At 47.1% G+C, this 18,607-nt stretch overlaps 1 protein-coding gene across 1 annotated transcript in view; it reads left to right on the top strand.

Moving 5' to 3' along the window:
- Window positions 1-18,607, top strand: part of Cdh1 (cadherin 1) — a 72,550-nt gene that overhangs the window by 49,994 nt on the left and 3,949 nt on the right. The window contains exons 3-15 of the mRNA XM_042277627.2: window positions 492-715; window positions 8,375-8,518; window positions 8,609-8,764; window positions 9,670-9,814; window positions 10,457-10,632; window positions 10,904-11,032; window positions 12,370-12,552; window positions 13,723-13,967; window positions 14,725-14,870; window positions 16,344-16,568; window positions 16,878-17,105; window positions 17,550-17,680; window positions 18,383-18,523. Of these exons, the coding sequence (XP_042133561.2) occupies window positions 492-715; window positions 8,375-8,518; window positions 8,609-8,764; window positions 9,670-9,814; window positions 10,457-10,632; window positions 10,904-11,032; window positions 12,370-12,552; window positions 13,723-13,967; window positions 14,725-14,870; window positions 16,344-16,568; window positions 16,878-17,105; window positions 17,550-17,680; window positions 18,383-18,523 (2,273 nt within the window). The remainder of the gene's footprint in view (window positions 1-491; window positions 716-8,374; window positions 8,519-8,608; window positions 8,765-9,669; window positions 9,815-10,456; window positions 10,633-10,903; window positions 11,033-12,369; window positions 12,553-13,722; window positions 13,968-14,724; window positions 14,871-16,343; window positions 16,569-16,877; window positions 17,106-17,549; window positions 17,681-18,382; window positions 18,524-18,607) is intronic.

An 18,607-nucleotide genomic window follows, 5' to 3' on the forward strand; every position in this document is an offset into this window, starting at 1 on the left:
CACCTGAAAGCATTCTACTGCAATTCTCCATTTGGTGTAGGAGTCCTGGGCTTACAGATGCTCATCACCACTCTGTGTCACATCCTGCTCTGTGCCTGGGTTCTGGGGGGTCTGACCTCTGGGCATCAGGCTGAACTGTAGGCACTTTGACCTGATGAGACATCCCCCCCTTGTGGTCTGTTTTCATACTGAACCACTTCTTTTGATTTCACTCTGAAAATGAACGGTTACTTTATAGACAAGATTCTATTTTCACTGACAGTTAGATGAGGAAAAAGAAACCAGCCTCCAAAGATCAGTTGCCCTCGATTGGGAAGATCTTAATGATGATGAGGAGGCCCCCTGGGTATGGGTTGCTCATTGTCAGCTTGTGGTTTGTTGAGCTGGTGCATGCTCCGTATGATTTGGTGGGTGGATCACTCCAAGAAGCAATGTCTGTATCTGTGATCTAGCTGTCCAGTGTCTTAATTGCTGTGATCTCTGTCCTACAGTGAAGTTTGAAGGGTGCACTGGTCGGCCGAGGACAGCCTACTTTTCCGAGGACTCCCGATTCAAAGTGGCTACGGATGGTGTCATCACGCTCAGTCGGCCTCTAAAGCTTCATAAGCTGGAAACCAGTTTTCTTGTCCACGCCTGGGACTCTACTCACAGGAAGCTTTCCACCAGAGTGATTCTGAAGTCCGTGGGCCACCACCAACACCGGCACCACCACCATGTAGGTTGGGGTATTCCTTGGATGTGTGTGTGTGTGGATAGTTTTCAGATTGTTGTTTGATCTGGGTCCCCTCTCCTTGGCACTGGGGACTTGTTGGGCAAGATAATTTTGTGGGAAGACTCTGTAGGATGCTAAGTGGCATCCTTGATGCCAGGAATACCCGTCAGTTATGACAGCTAAAACTGTCTCCAGAAACTGCCCGTGACTCTTGGGGGTGGGGGTGGGGGTGGCAAAAGTATCCCCAGTTGAGGACAGTCTTTCTGACTGAACTCATTCTCGTGGGGGTTTGGGGGTTGCTGTTGGGTTATGGGGATCTGTAGTGTAGGATAAGGAGGAAGACATGGACCCTGCCTGGGACTGTTAACCTACCATTGCTCTCTCTAACCTCTGACCCCAGTAACCAGAGAGGAATCATTTAACCTGTGTGGGCTGAGTGAATTCACACACAAAACACTAAGAACGTATGTACACACTTGATATCCACAAGGAGTCCCCTCTTCCTTTGTGGATATCAGGTCCCTTCTATAAAGGGGTATAGATAGCCACACACACAGCCAGAACATCCTCTGGTTAGTGTACTTCTACGTGACAGTTGTTACACTCTTCTTATTTAGAGATACTGATTAGGGGGAATCTGCTTATTTAGAGGTAGGTGTCTTGCTATAAAATGGCCCAGGCTGGCTTCAAACCCAGTCCTCCTGCCTCAGCTTCTTAACATGGGATTACAGGCGTGTACTGACATGTTTGATATGAGTTTCTTTCTTTCTTTTTCTCTGTCTCTTTTAGATAGGATCCCTTGTAGCCCATGCTAGCCTCAAACTCGCTCTAACTTTTCATCTCCCACAGGATAGGATTACAGGCTTATGCTACCACACCTGGTTTTGTGAGGTTCTAGGGATTAAATACGGACTTCATGCATGCTAGTCAAATATTCTGCCACCTGAGCTACCTCCCCAGCTCTACATACCTTAAAAAAAAAATCTTTTAAAAGCCAAGCAGTGGTGGTGCACGTCTTTAATCCCAGCTCTTGGGAGGCAAAGGCAGGCGGATCTCTGTGAGTTTGGGGCCAGCTTGGTCTACAGAGCTAGCTCTAGGACAGTCAGTCAGGGATACACAGAGAAATCCTATCTTAAAAAACTAAAAAAACAAAACAAAACAAAAAAACCTTTAAAAATCTCTTTCCGACCCCCTTTTTGTTTTATTTGAAAGATGGCTCTGAAATAAACAAATAAGAGAAAGATGGCTTTGTGTAGCTGAGGTTGTCCCCAAACTTGGTATGTAGCCCAGGGTGACCTGAAACTCCCTGCCTCTGCCTCCCATGTGTGGTAAAGAGGCATGCCCCACCGTATCTGCCTTTGAAAAGACATCGTTTCTATCTGTACTAGGCTGAGCACAGATGTGAGCCTGAGCTGTGGAGGGAGGGCTGGGTGAGTCCAATTCTCATCCAGCATCAGCTGTTGTCATAGCCTTCCTGGAGGCAAAATGAATAAGGAGAGGTGCTGGGGAAGACCAGTGGGAAGTCTTTGTCCCTCTGTACAGCTGGAGAGGCAGCCAGCAGTTAAGGACGTTCACTGCTCTTGCAGAGGACGTGGGTTTGATTCCCAACACCCACATCAGGCACACCAGAGCACAGCAACTCCAGTTGCAGGAGATACAGGACCCTTTTCTGACCTCCACACGGTGCACGTAGATTCATGCAAATCTATACATAAATAATAAACAAGGCTAAGCAGGGGTGGCACACGCCTTTAATCCCAGCACTTAGGAGGCAGAGGCAGGCGGATCTTTGAGTTCGAGGCCGGCCTGGTCTACTGAGTGAGTTCCAGGACAGGCTCCAAAGCTACACAGAGAAACTCTGTCTTGGTGAAAAAAAAAAATGTAAACAAGCCAACAGTGTTAAGTCTTCTGTCCACTGTCACGTGCATCAGATTCTTCCCCATGGTGTTTGCGGTGTCTGCTGTGAGGTCTGGCTCAGTCCAGAAAACCAGCAAACATCAGAGAAGCTGATACACAGACTGACTGTGTGTTGTCTAGATTCTAGTCATGAATGTCCCTGGAGATTGTTACCAAAAGCCAAATGCCTTTGCCCATCTTGAAAATGCTCTCTTGGTATTTCCTATCGTGTCTCTCCAGGGGACATTCTAGCCATATCCTGCTTCCTGCCTCAGAAGTGTGGATTGTGCCCTATCCATGGCATGCCAAAGCCTTTAAGGCTGATCCCTGTTCTGTTCTCTGAAGACTCTTGAGATTCACGGAATTTAATAACCCCCTGATCTAGTTTTTCCTCTCTGATGCAATTAGAGAAGTAAAGAACTTCGTTCAATTACATTAGCCATGGCTTCCTGACTCGAGCCCTCCGCCGGCCAGCCATGCATGCAAGTTCAGCACAGGAAGTCCCTCCCTGCCAGCAGTTGACTGTGGGAGCCTTCTAGGACCAAGACCAGCTTGGGACTTGTTTTGCCTACACGCACACACGCTCACACACACTTTCGCCTCTACTGACTTTACTCTGTCTCCATTTCTGCAGTATCAGGATTTGATTCAAGTGTGCATTACAGAAACCCCCAAGCTGGCTGGGGTGGTAGTGTCTGCCTTTGTGTTTTTTGTTTGCTTGTTTGCTTGCTTGATTTTTGTTTTGTTTTTGAGACAGGTTTTCTTTGTGTGATGGCCCTAGCTGTCCTGAAACTCACTTTGTAGACCAGACCAAGCTGGCCTCGAATTCACAGAGATTTGACTGCCTCTGCCTCCTGAGTGCTGGCACTAAAGGAGTGCGCCACCACCTGGCATCTCCTTATCTTTCTGTTTTGCTATCCTTGGCACACGATGCCCTACTCCAAGACTTTTAGCCTAAGCTGAACTTAAGCTTGTAGCCCTCCTGCCTCAGCCTCCCAAATGCTGAGATTACAAGTGTGCACCGCAGTGAGCACGTGGCTTTGTTTCATATTGTTACTATTTTATAGACAGGGTCTCATTATGTAGCCCAGGGTGGGCTTGAACTCCTGATTCTCCTGCTTTAGCCTTTCAAGTGTTGGGATTATAGGAGTGTACCACTAGTACCACATGTGGTTTGATTCTTATGGCTACCTCACGGTCCAAGTTAGCTACTGGAAGGCCAGTTATCCCTTCTTCACTGGGGATGGGGAGATAGGTGACATGGAGGTATATGAGGCGGAGTCCCACCGTTTAACTCTGCCTGTCCTCGAACTTGCTATGTAGACCAGGCTAGCCTTGAACTCAGATCTGCTTGCCTCTGCCTCCCAAAGGCTGGGATTAAAGGAGTCTGTGCAATATGATGGCTGGAGAAAAAGAATTCTTACATAGCTTAATTGTCTGTCTACCTTTTAAGTGACTTAACAATATGAATTTTATGGAATTCTCAAGCACTAATCCACTAAGCCACATCTAGCTGTTAAGTGTAGCTTTTTAAACAAAAAAGAAAAAAGTGGTGTTAGTGTGCATGTGTGTGGAGGCCAGAGGTCAATGTTAATTTTTGTCACGAATCTTCCTCACTCTCTTTTTTTTTTTTTTTGAGATAAGGTCATACTTCGAAGCCCTGGCTGGCCTCGAATTCACAGTGATCCACCTGCCTCTGCCTCCCAAGTGTTGGGATTAAAGGGTGTGCCACCATACCCCGTATCCACCATATTTTTTGAGACTGGGTCTTTTGGTAAATCTGGACTTTGCTGATTGAGCTGACTGGATGGTGGTGAGCTGCAGGGATCTCCCTGTCACTGTCCCCAGTGCTGGCCTTACAGGTGTGTACCACCGTTCATGCATAGCAATTGCTCTGCCCACTGAACCATCCAGTCAGTTATCGCCTCAGAGCCCAAATGCATCTTCTTAGTTCTGTATATTCCTGGGCACAAAACTGAGGTATATGTTAGAGAAAAAGAGAGTTTAAAAAAAAATTCTTTTAAAGATTTGTTTGTTTTTTATTGTATATGCATGGCTGTTTTTCCTGCATCTATATGTGCATACCACATGTGTGCCTGGTACCTGTGGAGGCTGGAAAAGGGTATGGGATCCCCTGGAACTGAAGTTTCCGATGGTTTTAAGTTTCTGTATGAGTGCTGGGAATTGAACCCATATCCTCTGCAAGAGTAGCAAGTGCTCTTAACTGTTGAGGCTCTTAACCATTGAGCCATCTCTCTAGCCCCTAAGTTTTGAATTTAATAAGGAAGGAAGAATCTGGGTGTAAGGGTAACCCCAACACTTAGGAGGCTGAGACAGGGATTTGCATGACTTTGAGGCCAGCCAGGACTAAATACTGCAAGACCCTGTCTCACAAACAAAGACCCAGCATGCCGCCTCAATCTGTAATCCCAGCATTTAGAAATCTAAAACAGATTTGCTCTAAGTTTGAGGACAGCCTGAGCTACATAGTGAATTCTAGACCAGCCTGGGCTACAGAATAAAACTCTGTCTCAAAAAAGCAAAACTAAGCCGGGCAGTGGTGGCGCACACCTTTAATCCCAGCACTCGGGAGGCAGAGGCAGGTGGATCTCTGTGAGTTCGAGGACAGCCTGGTCTACAGAGCGAGTTCCCAGATAGCCAGGGCTACACAGAGAAACCCTCTCTCAAAAAAACCAAATAAGCAAACCCAGGTGAGCAAAAAACAAACAAACAAACAAACAAACAAACAAAAAAACAAAAACAGAGTACAAAGAGAAAATGGAAGAATGTCTTCGAATGGTTGCACAAAACTTGTAATCTCAGGCTGAGGCAGGAGGTTTGTGAGTTCCAGGTGAACCTCAGTCACCAAACACAAGACCTTGTGTCACACACACAACACATTTTGAAGTGAAGGCTTAGAAGATACAGCACTTGCTTTGTAAGCAAGAGGACGACCTAAGGGTCAATTCCCAAAACCCACACAGTGGCCGGATGAAGGAGTGTGGGTCTGTAGATCCAGGACAGTGACACAGGCCAGCTAGCCTGGTGTGCAGTGACAAACAGCTAGAGACTGAGGTTGTCCCCTGGTTACACACCACTGCTGTGATAATCATGCATGCAAGCACACACACATCTAACTTTCTAGTTCTTCCCCTTTGTCTGGTTAGGCTTTCTGAGGGAGGTTCGTGCTCAGGGAGTTCAGGCCTGGTTCCTTTTGCTCTCACACGGGAAGTTCATGTTACGTTACGCACCATTTATTACCGTCTCTTTAAATACCCTGCAGCTTGGCAAGGCAGGGCCTTTGTTTTCCTTCTCAATATTGCCATTGGGTTTGTGTTCATTTAGCCGTGTCCAGTTATTCACCGTGGCTGGGTCAGATGGGCACTTGAAGGCTTAGGGTGCACTGTTGATGGATGGTTTCTTGTATTCTTCCTGCACTGGAGTTAATTCCCCCCAAATAATATGCCAGCGTTTTCCAACCATCGTCATCTTCGTTTCCGGAGCACCTGCCGTGTTTCAGGCAATATTCTAGATACTTTATTACATGTAAACAAGTATCGTTTAGTCCTCCCAAGCACTCTAGGACATTGGCACCAATATCGTAATCTCAATTTTTGCCAGATGTGGTATCACACACCTCTAATACCACACTTGGAAAGTAGAGACAGGTGGATTTCTATGAGTTAGAGGCCAGCAAGGACTTCACTGTGAGGCAGGCCCTATCTCAACAAAACAAAACAAAACAAAACAAAACAAAACAAAACAAAACAAAACAAATCCCCACTTTAGACTGGGACAGTTCACCCAGAAGTTATGTGATCCCCTCTGGAGGAAGATGGGGAACTAAACTGAGAATTAAAAGCTAGGCAGCCAGTCCCAGAGCCGGCCCTTAGCCCATGCAGGCTTTCTTCTGTAGGTGACAGATGCAGAGTGTGGCAGGTGTGTGTGTTTATCTGTGTGGCAGGAATGTGGGGCTGTGTTCTAGAACACCTGGTCACATTTGATGTCTGTCTTTAATGTTTTGAATCTTAGAAAGAAAAACAAAAAAAAAAAAAAAAAACCAGAAGGGCTGCAGATGTGAAAATGTAGCTCAGTTGGTAGAGTTCTTGCCTAGCATGCATGAGGCCCTGGCTTCTATTCGCCACCATCACACAAACAGCATGGTGGTACCTGCCGTCATCCTTTGGTAGGTGGAAGAAGAAGGAATTGAAGTTCAAGATCATCCTTGACTACACAATTTGAAGCCAGACTAGGGTTCATGAGACTGTTTCTAAAAATGTCCAAACCAAACAACAAGCAAGAAAACAGGAAATAGGGCTTGATTAGAACTTGGCAGGCTGTGATCTGTGTTGGTAAGTGAATCTCCCTGTGAAGGGAGAGGGTGAAAACTTATAGAACTTTGTTACCACGAATCATTCTAAACACTTAAACAATTTAGGAGGCATTTTCCTTTCATCTTCAGCTCTCTTTTTTCCCTGAGTGTGCATAACATTATCTTTATTGCACATTGGAACTGTTCAATATGAGACTCCAGGTTATTTTTGTTTCCCATCCCAGCAGCTTCTGTTAGAACAAATGGAACCCTTATAGATAGGAAACAAAAAGACTAACACATTTGTATCGATCTCAAAGTAGTTCTTAGTAGCAATTCCCCAAACTTAAACAAGATTGACAATTCCACTTTAGAGAACTATATCCCTAGGAAAACAAAAGAAAGGAAGCCCAGAACTCCCAAACATCTAGTTACTGGAATCACCTCTGATATTATCAGAGTATAATGTTTTTTTTTTTTTTTTTTTTTTTTTTTTTGTTTTGTTTTGTTTTGTTTTTTTTGAGACAGGGTTTCTCTGTGTAGCTTTGCGCCTTTCCTGGAACTCACTTGATAGCCCAGGCTGGCCTCGAACTCACAGAGATCCGCCTGCCTCTGCCTCCCGAGTGAGTATAATGTTTTTTAAAGGAGATGAATTATGTAAGTTTGAAATAACCTTTAAATACAATTCTCAAATGTTCACACCCACAAATTGTGTATTCACAGTGGTTATTTGAATTATGGATATTAAGAATTTAAAAAGATCAGCCTGGTGGTGATGGTGTACACCTTTAATCCCAGCATTTGGGAGGCAGAGGCAGGTGGATCTCTGAGTTCGAGGCTAGCCTGGTCTACAGAGTGAGTTCCAGGACAGCATGGCCTACACAGAAAAGAATTTAAAAAAAAAATAATGTTGATTGTATGGCCATGTTAGTTAGCATTCTGTTATATATAGAGCATTCCATTAGTTATAGCATACTATAACAAAATTCCTGAGGCAATTAACTTAAAAAAAAATAGGTTTGACTTGGATTTTTGGTTCTGGAGATTTAAGACCAAATGACACTGTTATTTTGTCCTCTAGCCAGGGCTAGAGGACACATCAGAGTGGAGCATATAGGAGAATAAACCACTTGTCTTATGATACAAAACCAAAGAAGAGACTGGGGTCTCACCGTATACGTCAAGGCCATAGCCCCTGTGATCTGAAGAGCTCTCCTTAGCCACTGTGGTGGGAGCCAAGCTTTCAGGCATAGGGACCATCATGGGCAGTCAGTGTCCTAACAATAGCATTGACAGGATGCTTGGTTTGGATGGTATATGTGATTTGTCAACGAGTCATTAAATTCAAATGTACAGCACCCGCAGCAGATGGGAGACGTCAGTGGGGGAGACCACACGGGGAGACCTGTATGCCTTCGGAATTCTTTCATTTTGTTCATCTTCTTTCTTCTTAGGACCCTAGCTCCGGATCCCAGCCGCAAGTGCTCACATTTCCCAGCTCTCACCAGGGTCACAGAAGACAGAAACGAGACTGGGTCATCCCCCCCATCAGCTGCCCAGAAAATGAGAAGGGCCCGTTTCCTAAGAAGCTGGTTCAGGTAGGGAAGGGCTGAGAGAAGAGAAAATGGGAGGACCCGATGGCAAGACCTTTCCTTGCCAATTCTGTTTCTTTTCTGTTTTGTGTTCAGATCAAATCCAACAGGGACAAGGAAACCATGGTTTACTACAGCATCACTGGCCAGGGAGCAGACAGACCCCCTGTTGGTGTGTTTACGATCGAGAGAGAATCAGGCTGGCTGAAAGTGACGGAGCCTCTGGATAGAGAACATATTGCCAACTACACTGTGAGTATTTCTTAGATACTTGTTGACCACTGGGCGACAATCGTCAAGTTTGGGGAACAACCCAAGTTTTATTCTCAGGTCCGATGCTCTGGACCTTAGTAGCTTAACTCATCCCTTAACATGTTGATAAAGTGAGGACTAGACAGCAATTTGGGGTGGTTAGTTGTTTGTTTTGTTTTCTTCTAGGGGAAAGGCAGGGACTCCTCACATCATACGTGAGCATAGACAGAAGTTGTCAAAGTGGGCCTGGAGAGATGGCTCAGTGGTTAAGGATATTTGTTGTTCTTGTAGAGAATCATGACTTCAGTTCCCAGCACTCACATCAGGTGGCTCCCAACCACCTGGAACTCCAACTCCGTGTGCTCTGACACCCTCTTGTGACCTCACTGGATAACTGCATGGAAGTGCATGTGAACACATAGAGACAGACAGGCAGGCAGGCAGGCAGACAGAGACAGAGATATGAAAAGATGTCAACTAGTTCTTGGGGCTGGAGAATTTCTTACCTAGACGAAATGTATGCTGATGACATTAATAGGGAGCAAAATCCACTTCTGGGACTTGGTTACGGTGTGGGCTTTGGGAAGAGGAAGGTAATCTGTAGATGCCAAATGTAGAAACATTTCAGGGAGACACTAGAGTGGAAGAGCCAGAGGGAAATTATCCCCATTGAAGTGAGTCTCTGTGTGATAAATGGGCATTCTGCCTGGTGGGTGTGTTCTCAGTCGCCTTGAGACTGGATTCATCATGAGTTCATTAAGCAGCAGCACATGGTGTGGAATTCTCACGTGGCGGTCTCACGGCGGAAGGAGCAGAGGCTAAATGCAGAAACCGTAGCCACACTCCCCCGCCCAGCTCTCCTTCTGCTGCTCAGGGGCTAAGTAACCCTCCCGTGGCTCTTGCAGCTCTTTTCCCATGCTGTGTCATCAAATGGGCAAGCAGTGGAGGACCCCATGGAGATTGTGATCACAGTGACCGATCAGAACGACAACAAGCCAGAGTTCATCAAGGAGGTCTTTGAGGGAACTGTCACGGAGGGCGCTCTTCCAGGTAAACCAGTCACAAGGAACCGAGTGCCCAGAAAGACACTAGGTCTTGGGGATTAGAACTTGGGGTCAGGTCCCTGATGTTCAGACATGTTCTTTGAAAGCCACTGTGAGAGATGAGGTGGGATGTGGGGGTGCATATATAACATTCTACCTGTAGAAACGTGTAAGTAGAAGAAAAACCTTCCTAGGGCTTGGGGGTGCATACGTGTGACTCCAGTTCCAGGGGATGTGATGGCCTCTTCTGGCCTTTGAGGGCATCTTTATGTACACACACCACCACCACCACCACAACAACAACAACAACAACAACAATAATAATAATAATGTCTTTAGAAAATAAGATAAGAACTAGCAGGAGGAACGGAGAAGGACTTGGTAGGGATATTCTAGTTAATTTATTCCCAGCACTCTCTCTCTTTCTTTCTTTCTCACACCTAAATTACAGGCTTTGAAAGGTTGAGTTCCCTGAACATGGCTGGTCTGGTGTAGTGCTCCCTCCACTGGCAATTTGATGAGAATTTTAGAAATAAAAATGGCGACCAAGTGTGGTCATCTCCTAGGACAGGATCGTTCTGGGCAGTCAGGAGCAGATCTCAGTGGAGCACCTGCAGCCCGTTTAAATGTCTTCTCCTTTGACCGTCAGGAACCTCCGTGATGCAGGTGTCCGCCACCGATGCAGACGATGATGTGAATACCTACAATGCTGCCATCGCCTACACCATCGTCAGCCAAGATCCTGAGCTGCCTCACCCAAACATGTTCACTGTCAACAGGGACACAGGGGTCATCAGTGTGGTCACCTCCGGGCTGGACCGAGAGGTCAGTCATGGCTCTGGAGGGTGGCAGTGGGAGTTGAAATGTATACTAAGTCTCATGGACAGGGCAACCCTCTGCTGAGCCTGCGGCCGGTTAGTGTGAGCTGCTCAGCTTTGCATCTAAACACCTGCCCAGCCGCTCTGTGACTGGAGGCAGGCAGCCTGGGCAGCGAGGCAGATGGTGAAAGAGTCCAGTTTCCTACATGCAGGGGGCCGCACCGGGCTGGGGGCGGCTGTGGGAGCGGGTTCTGATTCCACACGTTTGCTGTCCGCAGAGTTACCCTGTGTACACCCTGGTGGTTCAAGCTGCTGACCTGCAGGGCGAAGGCTTGAGCACAACAGCAAAAGCCGTGATCACCGTCGTCGATATTAACGACAACGCTCCTATCTTCAACCCCAGCACGGTAATTCTGCGGCCTCTCGGTCCTGTGGGGGGCAACTCAGTGTTCACGAGCTAAGTTTTGCCTCTGTGCAGGGGTGAATCCCCAGGTTAGTGAATGGGAACTTCAAACGTAGAAGCCAACATACTGGAGTAGCTGCCGTCTGTGAAATCTTCCAAACTCATCTCCCAATTCTGCATCTTTATAGTTAGTCTTCCTGGGTCTCACTTATCCATCCCATTTTCTAAGTTCCTATTCCACCCTGTGTCACACACTGGAGACGTGGCAACACACAGAGCGGTCAGGTTTTCTAGTCTTGTGGGACTTAACAGATGATTTATAGGAGTTATTATTTTGGGGGATGAATGATTTGAGCCAGATCTTATTGTGTGACCCAGCCTGGCCTCCAACTTAACAATGCGCCTCCTAAATGCTGGGTTACAGCTTCATAAGAATTATTAAAAGCCTTAAAAAAATTATTAAAAGCCAAGAATATCAAATGCATTCAAGGAGAAGGTTTTAAGAGCTAGATATAGAAACTTCACACACACACACACACACACACACACACACACACACACACACACACACACACTTTCAATTAAATTAAAATTTTTGGGACATGGCCTTTTATAGCCTAGGTTGTCAGCCAGGTATGTAGTGCCATGCTCAGCTTTTTAGTTTTGAGGGAAGATCATATTTTACTGAATTAGTTAGAAGTTGATTTAATGGTTGGTTAACAGAGGCCTGAATAGTGTAGTTTCAGAAAGCAGGGTTGACCTTTTCTCTCTTGTGGCACAAAAGGTCCAGGAATAATTGCTCTTTCATCATTTATCTTTTGTTTTTTGTTTTATTTTTGTTTTTGAGAGAGGGTTTCTCTGCAGAACAATTCTGGCTGTCCTGGAACTTTCTTTGTAGATCAGGCTGGCCTTGAACTCACAGAGATCCTCCTGCCTCTCTGCCTCCTGGGTGCTGGGATTAAAGTCGTGCACCACCACTGCCTGGCTTCTCTGTGGTGGTCACGAATAGAGATTGGAGAGTAGATGGGGGTTGTCGGCAAATGGCACACGTGTCTTAAGATCCCAGTTAGCAGACAGTGAGGCCAGCAGATGGTTCTTGTAGCCAGGGCCTTTAGAAGCTACTTCAGGTATTTATAGAAGAGGGTGCTTGGGCTGCTAGTTGATCTACTGAGGGAAATGAAGGCCTACGCTTAGGACAGATCCCTCTGTCCTTGGGGACTCATGCGCTTCTCCTGACCTCACTCGTCCCACCTACTTGGATCTCATTCCTTTAGCCAAGTCCTGGCTCCATGATTACTGTCACCTTGTCACTAATGACTCGATTTTCCCTTTGCTCTGTAGTACGTGGGTCAAGTGTCTGAGAATGAGGCCAATGCCGTTATCACCACCCTCAAAGTAACTGACAACGATGCCCCTCATACCCCAGCGTGGGAGGCCGTGTACTCCATAATCAATGATCCTGAACAGCAGTTTGTTGTCATCACGGACCCCACAACCAATGATGGCATTTTGAAAACAGCCAAGGTTTGTATGGTGCTTGGTGACTGATGTGCTAGCATCCGGGCCTCTCTTGTCTTATAATGTCTTCTCAGTGTGTCAGCACCGGCAGGGGAAGGGTAGAGTCTGAGGATGGTCCTGACCTTCTGAGGCTTGTAGAAACTCTATTGGCCGTTTTGCTGGCTTGTTAGAAGTGAAGTAAGTGTGGCTCTTTAGAAGACTGTCTGTCCTAAAGCCTGAAGCTAGGCAGTGATTCTCAACCTGTGGGTCGAGACCTTTTGAGGGCTGAACGACCCTTTCACAGGGGTCGCCTAAGATCAACAGTAGCAAAATTAGAGTTATGAAGTAGCAATGAAGTAATTTTATGGTTGGGGGTCACCACAACATGAGGAACTGTATTAAAGGGTCGCAGCACTGGGAAGGTGAGACCCACTGGGGGAGGAGGACAACGGCTCAGTGGGTAAGAGCACTTGTACTGTAGCGAACTTAGGTTTGGTACCCAGCACTTACAACCGCCTGTAAATCTTTGGAAAATGTCCCAAAGAATGTCTAAAGTAAACAAACGTGGATGTGACTTACTGATGAATTTAGAAAAGTTAATAGATGCCTAGAGTGCTTACAGCTTTTTTTTTTTTTTAAAGATTTATTTATTTATTATGTATACAGCATGTATGAGTGCAGGCCAGAAGAGGGTGCCAGATCTCATTACAGATGGTTGTGAGCCACCATGTGGTCCTGGGAATTGAACTCAGGTCCTCTGGAAGAGCAGTCAGTGCTCTTAACCTCTGAGCCGTCTCTCCAGCCTGTGTTTACAGCTTTAGTGCCCTCTTCAGAAAGTGAGCAACGGCGTTTGAGAACTACTGTCAATCAAAAGTGGTAGTTGAAATTAAACTCTTTTTGGTTTTTGGAGACAGGGCTTCACTGTATAACCCTGGCTGTTCTAGAACTTGCTCTGTAGACCAGGCTGGCCTCGGACTCACAGATCCGCCTGCCTCTGCTGGGATTAAAAGCATAAACTACCACTACCCAGCACCCCCCCCAATTTTTTTTTCTTAATCATTTTTTAAAAAAGCTTATTTATGTGTTCTATGGCAATTGTGGTTGAACACACTGGGCAGGTGCTTCACCACTGAGCCATACAGCCAACCCCTGGTGGTTTAGTTTTAACTCCCCCCCCCCCCCCATCTTGTTCTCTAGGGCTTGGATTTTGAGGCCAAGCAGCAGTACATTCTACATGTGACAGTGGCCAATGTGGCCCCCTTTGAGGGGACTCTTGTCCCTTCCACGGCCACAGTCACTGTGGATGTGCTAGATCTGAATGAAGCCCCCATCTTCGTGCCTGCCGAGAAGAGAGTGGAGGTGCCTGAAGACTTCGGTGTGGGTCAGGAAATCACATCCTATACTGCCCGGGAGCCAGACATATTCATGGAACAGAAGATTACGTAAGTGGGACCAATGGCTAGTATTGAGTGGGCATTGGTATAGATTTACACTTTTGTTTTTCAAGGCAGGGTTTCACTGTGTAGCCCTGGCTGTCCTGGAACTCACTCTGTAGACCAGGCTGGCCTTGAACTCAGAGATCTGCTTACCTCTGATTCTGAGTGCTGGGGTTAAAGGCGTGTGCTACCACTGCCTAGCTATTTTGTTGTTGTTTACACATATAACTTAAATAAGTACAAATGTAGTCATTTGTCATGTAGTAATACATTCTGAGAAATATGTCCCTGATGAGTTTGACCATTGTGGGAACATTGTGTAGTTTTTGAAACAAATTAAGATGGCTGCAGTTTCACTGAAGAATCACCTCTATGTGCACAGCCAATGGTGTCAGTCCTTTCCTTCTGCCTCCGGGAAGGAAGGTCAAATTGGCAGGCTTGTACCTTTACCCATTTAACACCCCACCCTCAGCCCCCACCAAAGGACCGCAGTTCAGTCCTCAGCACCCACACAGGGGCTGACAACCGTCTGTATGTAACTGTAGTTGCTGGGAACTGCTATCTCTTTTGACCTCTTACACTATGTGGTACCTGTACACACACTAGGGCACACTCACACACACACAAAGTGTGTGTGTGTGTGTGTGTGTGTGTGTGTGTGTGTGTGTGTGTGTGTGTAACTGTGTAACAAGTGAAGAGAACCCGTGACCTCGGTTCCATCCTGTTTGCTGCCCCCTCTCTAAGCCAGAGCTTGTGCCCTCAGGTATCGGATTTGGAGGGACACGGCCAACTGGCTGGAGATTAACCCAGAGACGGGTGCCATTTCCACTCGGGCCGAGATGGACAGAGAAAACTCGGAGCACGTGAAGAACAGCACGTATACAGCCCTCATCATTGCCACAGATGACGGTACGGACACCGTGTGGCCCAATCCGATCCCTGGGCTCCATCACTCTCCAGCCTGCTTGCCTCCTTTGCCTCTGCCTTTCTTTTGGAGTCCCGATTTCATTCCTTTTCTTTTATCCATCAAAGAATACTTGGTAACAAAATTCCAAAGTTTAGGTCAAGTAGCGTTTCCTTTTCTCTTGTCCCTCTGCACTCAAAACTCACTCCTTCCTGCTGGAACCTGGGTTTGTATCCCAGATTCATGGCTGTGAACATATTATTACTTAATTTTTGTTGCTGTTGTTTGAGACAGGGTCTCCTTGTGCAGCTCTTGGAAACTCACTCTTTAGGCCAGGCTGGCCTCGAACTCAGAGATTCACCTGCCTCTGCCTCCTGAGTGCTGGGGTAAAAGGCGTGGGCCACCGCTGCTTTGCTTTACCACAGCCACCAACATTACTTAATTCTTAAAACCTTATTTTATTTTATTTTTGAGACGTGGTTTTACTGTAACCCTGACTAGTTTTGAATTCACTGTGAACTCACATGTGGCCCAGAAGGCCTCAAATTTGAGGTGACCCTCCCTTACCTCATCCTGTGAAGTTCTAAGATTCCAAGCAAGCACCAGGTATGACAGCTACCTCCCTACCCCTGTTCCATCTTGGAGGGCAGGTGAGAGAGGAAGTTGAGACCACCTAACTTCAGGTTGTAGACATCACTACCACTCACATCCCATTGGCTCAAATGCAGCCATCCCAAATTGCTGGGCAACCTCGAAGCTCCTGCTCTTAACTGGGTGACTATGAGCCCAGTGAATGCTTGGGAGACAGTGGAGATGGTGGGTAGGATGAGCAATGAGTATCCATGGCTGAAAAGATGGAGAATGGAGATACTGGAAGGAAGCTGGCATTTCTGTCCATAGTCCTTGATCCGATTTTACCTGTAGAGTGTCCTGGACTTGGTGCTTGCACCCCTTTAATTCTTCACTCAGGAGGCAGAGTTGGGCAAATCTTTTGAGTTCCAGGCCAGCCTGGTCTACAGAGTGAGTTTCAGGGCAGTCAGAGCTGTAACACAGAGAAACTCTGTCTCAAAAACAAACAAACAAAAACAAGATTCTAAGCAAGTACTATGACACTTAGCTTTTTAAAAAGATATGCTGGAGTCAGGCTTCTGTAGGAGGCTGAGGCAGGGGGATTGTAATTCCAAAGGCTACACAGTAAGGCCTTGTCTCGAAAACAAACAACAGCAAAAACAGTCAACCCCCAAACTTAAATGGATTAATAATGTTATATCAGGAAGAAGAGAGCTGCCTTTGATATGAGGAACAACCCAGTCGTTGCACACAAAATCCGATGAGCTTGCGGTGGACAAGTGGTGGGACAGAGGCCGTGTGGGTAGTGTGGAACCTGCTGAGGGGTTGCAGACACGCTAAGACAGAATTTGGCCTGCTGGAAGGTGATAATATCCCTGAGCTGTGACGGCTTTTCTGTTTTCTCTTAGGTTCGCCAATTGCCACCGGCACGGGGACTCTTCTGTTAGTCCTATCGGACGTCAATGACAATGCTCCCATCCCAGAACCTCGAAACATGCAGTTCTGCCAGAGGAACCCACAGCCCCATGTCATCAACATCATCGATCCAGACCTTCCCCCTAATACATCCCCCTTCACCGCTGAACTAACCCACGGGGCCAGCGTCAACTGGACCATCGAGTACAACGACCCAGGTGTGAAGTCCAGCTCCATTTCCAGAGCCTCTCTGCCTGCCTGGCTTCTGCCTTCCCACTTCAGGATCTCCCTCCTAGCTCCAGATGCACCCGCCTCTCTCTCCCTTCCCCTCGATATCTACACCGGGTCCTTCTGCAGTCCCTGTATTCTCCTTTTTCTCTGAGATGCTGCTCAGTACTGCGAACCCCAAACCCTTCCTTCACCCAGGCACCACTGCGGGCCTTTGGTTCTCTGCACATTTGGGTTCGCTGAGCTTTGTGTTCTGTCCCTCCCCTGCTCTCATCGTTTCTTTGTGTTCCTCTCCCCAGCCCAAGAGTCTCTCATTTTGAAGCCAAAAAAGGCCTTAGAATTGGGAGACTACAAAATCAATCTCAAGCTCATGGATAACCAGAACAAAGACCAGGTGACCACGCTGGACATCGTTGTGTGTGACTGTGAAGGGACTGTCAACAACTGCATGAGGGCCGGTTACGTGGAAGCAGGACTGCAAGTTCCTGCCATCCTAGGGATTCTTGGAGGGATCCTGGCTTTGTTGAGTAAGTGCAGCCGGCAGGTGCCTCAGCCTGCTGATACCCCGAGGGTTTCTGTGACCAGTGCTTTTTATTCTTGTTGTTTTTCCTGAAGCTATACTTGACCTCTTCCCCCGCCCCCCCAGTAGATAATAGTTTATTAGACTTGGCTAAAGTTGGGAAGACTCTCCTATTAGTCATTTGAAGCAGAAGTTCTGCTAGGAGCCAGATGGCCAACCTGTTTCTTGTTTGTGTGTGTTGTGTTTTGAGAGGGGGTCTCATCTGTAGTCCAGGCTGGCCTGGAACTTACTATGTAGCCCAGGCTGGGCTTGAGGAAGCCCTCCTTCAAGCATCTACCCATCTGCCACTTTCCTGGAGTTGCAAGGCTGTGGTGCCCGTGACAGTTGCTTCCTCTGGTCTCCCTTGCCTGATGCTCATCACTCTTCCCCCCCCCCCCTCCTCTGTCTCCAGTTCTGATCCTGCTGCTCTTACTGTTTTTACGGAGGAGAACCGTGGTCAAAGAGCCCCTGCTGCCCCCAGACGACGACACCCGGGACAATGTGTATTACTATGATGAAGAAGGAGGTGGAGAAGAGGACCAGGTGGGTTTTAAAGATGCAATAAAACTTTTCAGTCTGATTGGAGGTGCCAGACACTGCTGTTTCAGTGAATCGTCCTCACAGTACTGCACTGGAGCACAGAACCCTATGATCTCAGTGGTGCACAAAAAGTCAGGTGTCTTCCCAGACACCCTTGTGTTCTCTGGAGCATTGGTTGATTACACTGAAGCTCACAACATCTGTGAATCTGAGGACTCAGCTAATCTAGGCAGAGTTTGCCTGAAAGGCCCTAAGCTGCACCCTGTGTCCAGGTCTCCTGCACGGAAACCGAATCTGGGGTCCAGTAGGCCAGCATCACGTGCTGTCTTGATACCTGAAGCCCCTCACATGACAGAGCCCATTTTTAACAGGCAGGGTACTACCTGAATTAGCTGTAGTGGGGGAAGACTGAGTAAAATCTGCCAAGTAATAACTCAATAGTCATGTCCTGTGAAATGAATAAGACACAGCAGTTTGCATTTATGGAATCCCCACGTTCTCTCTTTTCTGTCATTGTGAGTTAGGAGACTCTTAATTTGGAAAGTGCCATTTCATATGCTTTGGGGCACGTGTTGGTAAATCCACACAGGGAGGGGGTAGTCTGGCTTTGTCCTGTGACACAGTCTGATTCCATGAAGTAAACAAGCCCTGCCTGTGCGCCTGCTTCCTTTTCACTGGTTGGCATATTTCTGCCCTTCTCCCTAGGACTTCGATTTGAGCCAGTTGCACAGGGGCCTGGATGCCCGACCTGAAGTGACTCGGAATGATGTGGCTCCCACCCTCCTGAGGCCCCAGTACCGTCCCCGCCCAGCCAATCCGGATGAAATCGGGAACTTCATCGACGAAGTAAGTAGGCAAAGCTGTGCGCCAAGGCACAGTGCATCTGTTAACTCAGGATCCCAGGAGAAAAACATTCCAACGAGGAGAACC

The sequence above is a fragment of the Peromyscus maniculatus genome, chromosome 5, assembly GCF_049852395.1.
Source record: "Peromyscus maniculatus bairdii isolate BWxNUB_F1_BW_parent chromosome 5, HU_Pman_BW_mat_3.1, whole genome shotgun sequence".
Taxonomy (NCBI): domain Eukaryota; kingdom Metazoa; phylum Chordata; class Mammalia; order Rodentia; family Cricetidae; genus Peromyscus; species Peromyscus maniculatus.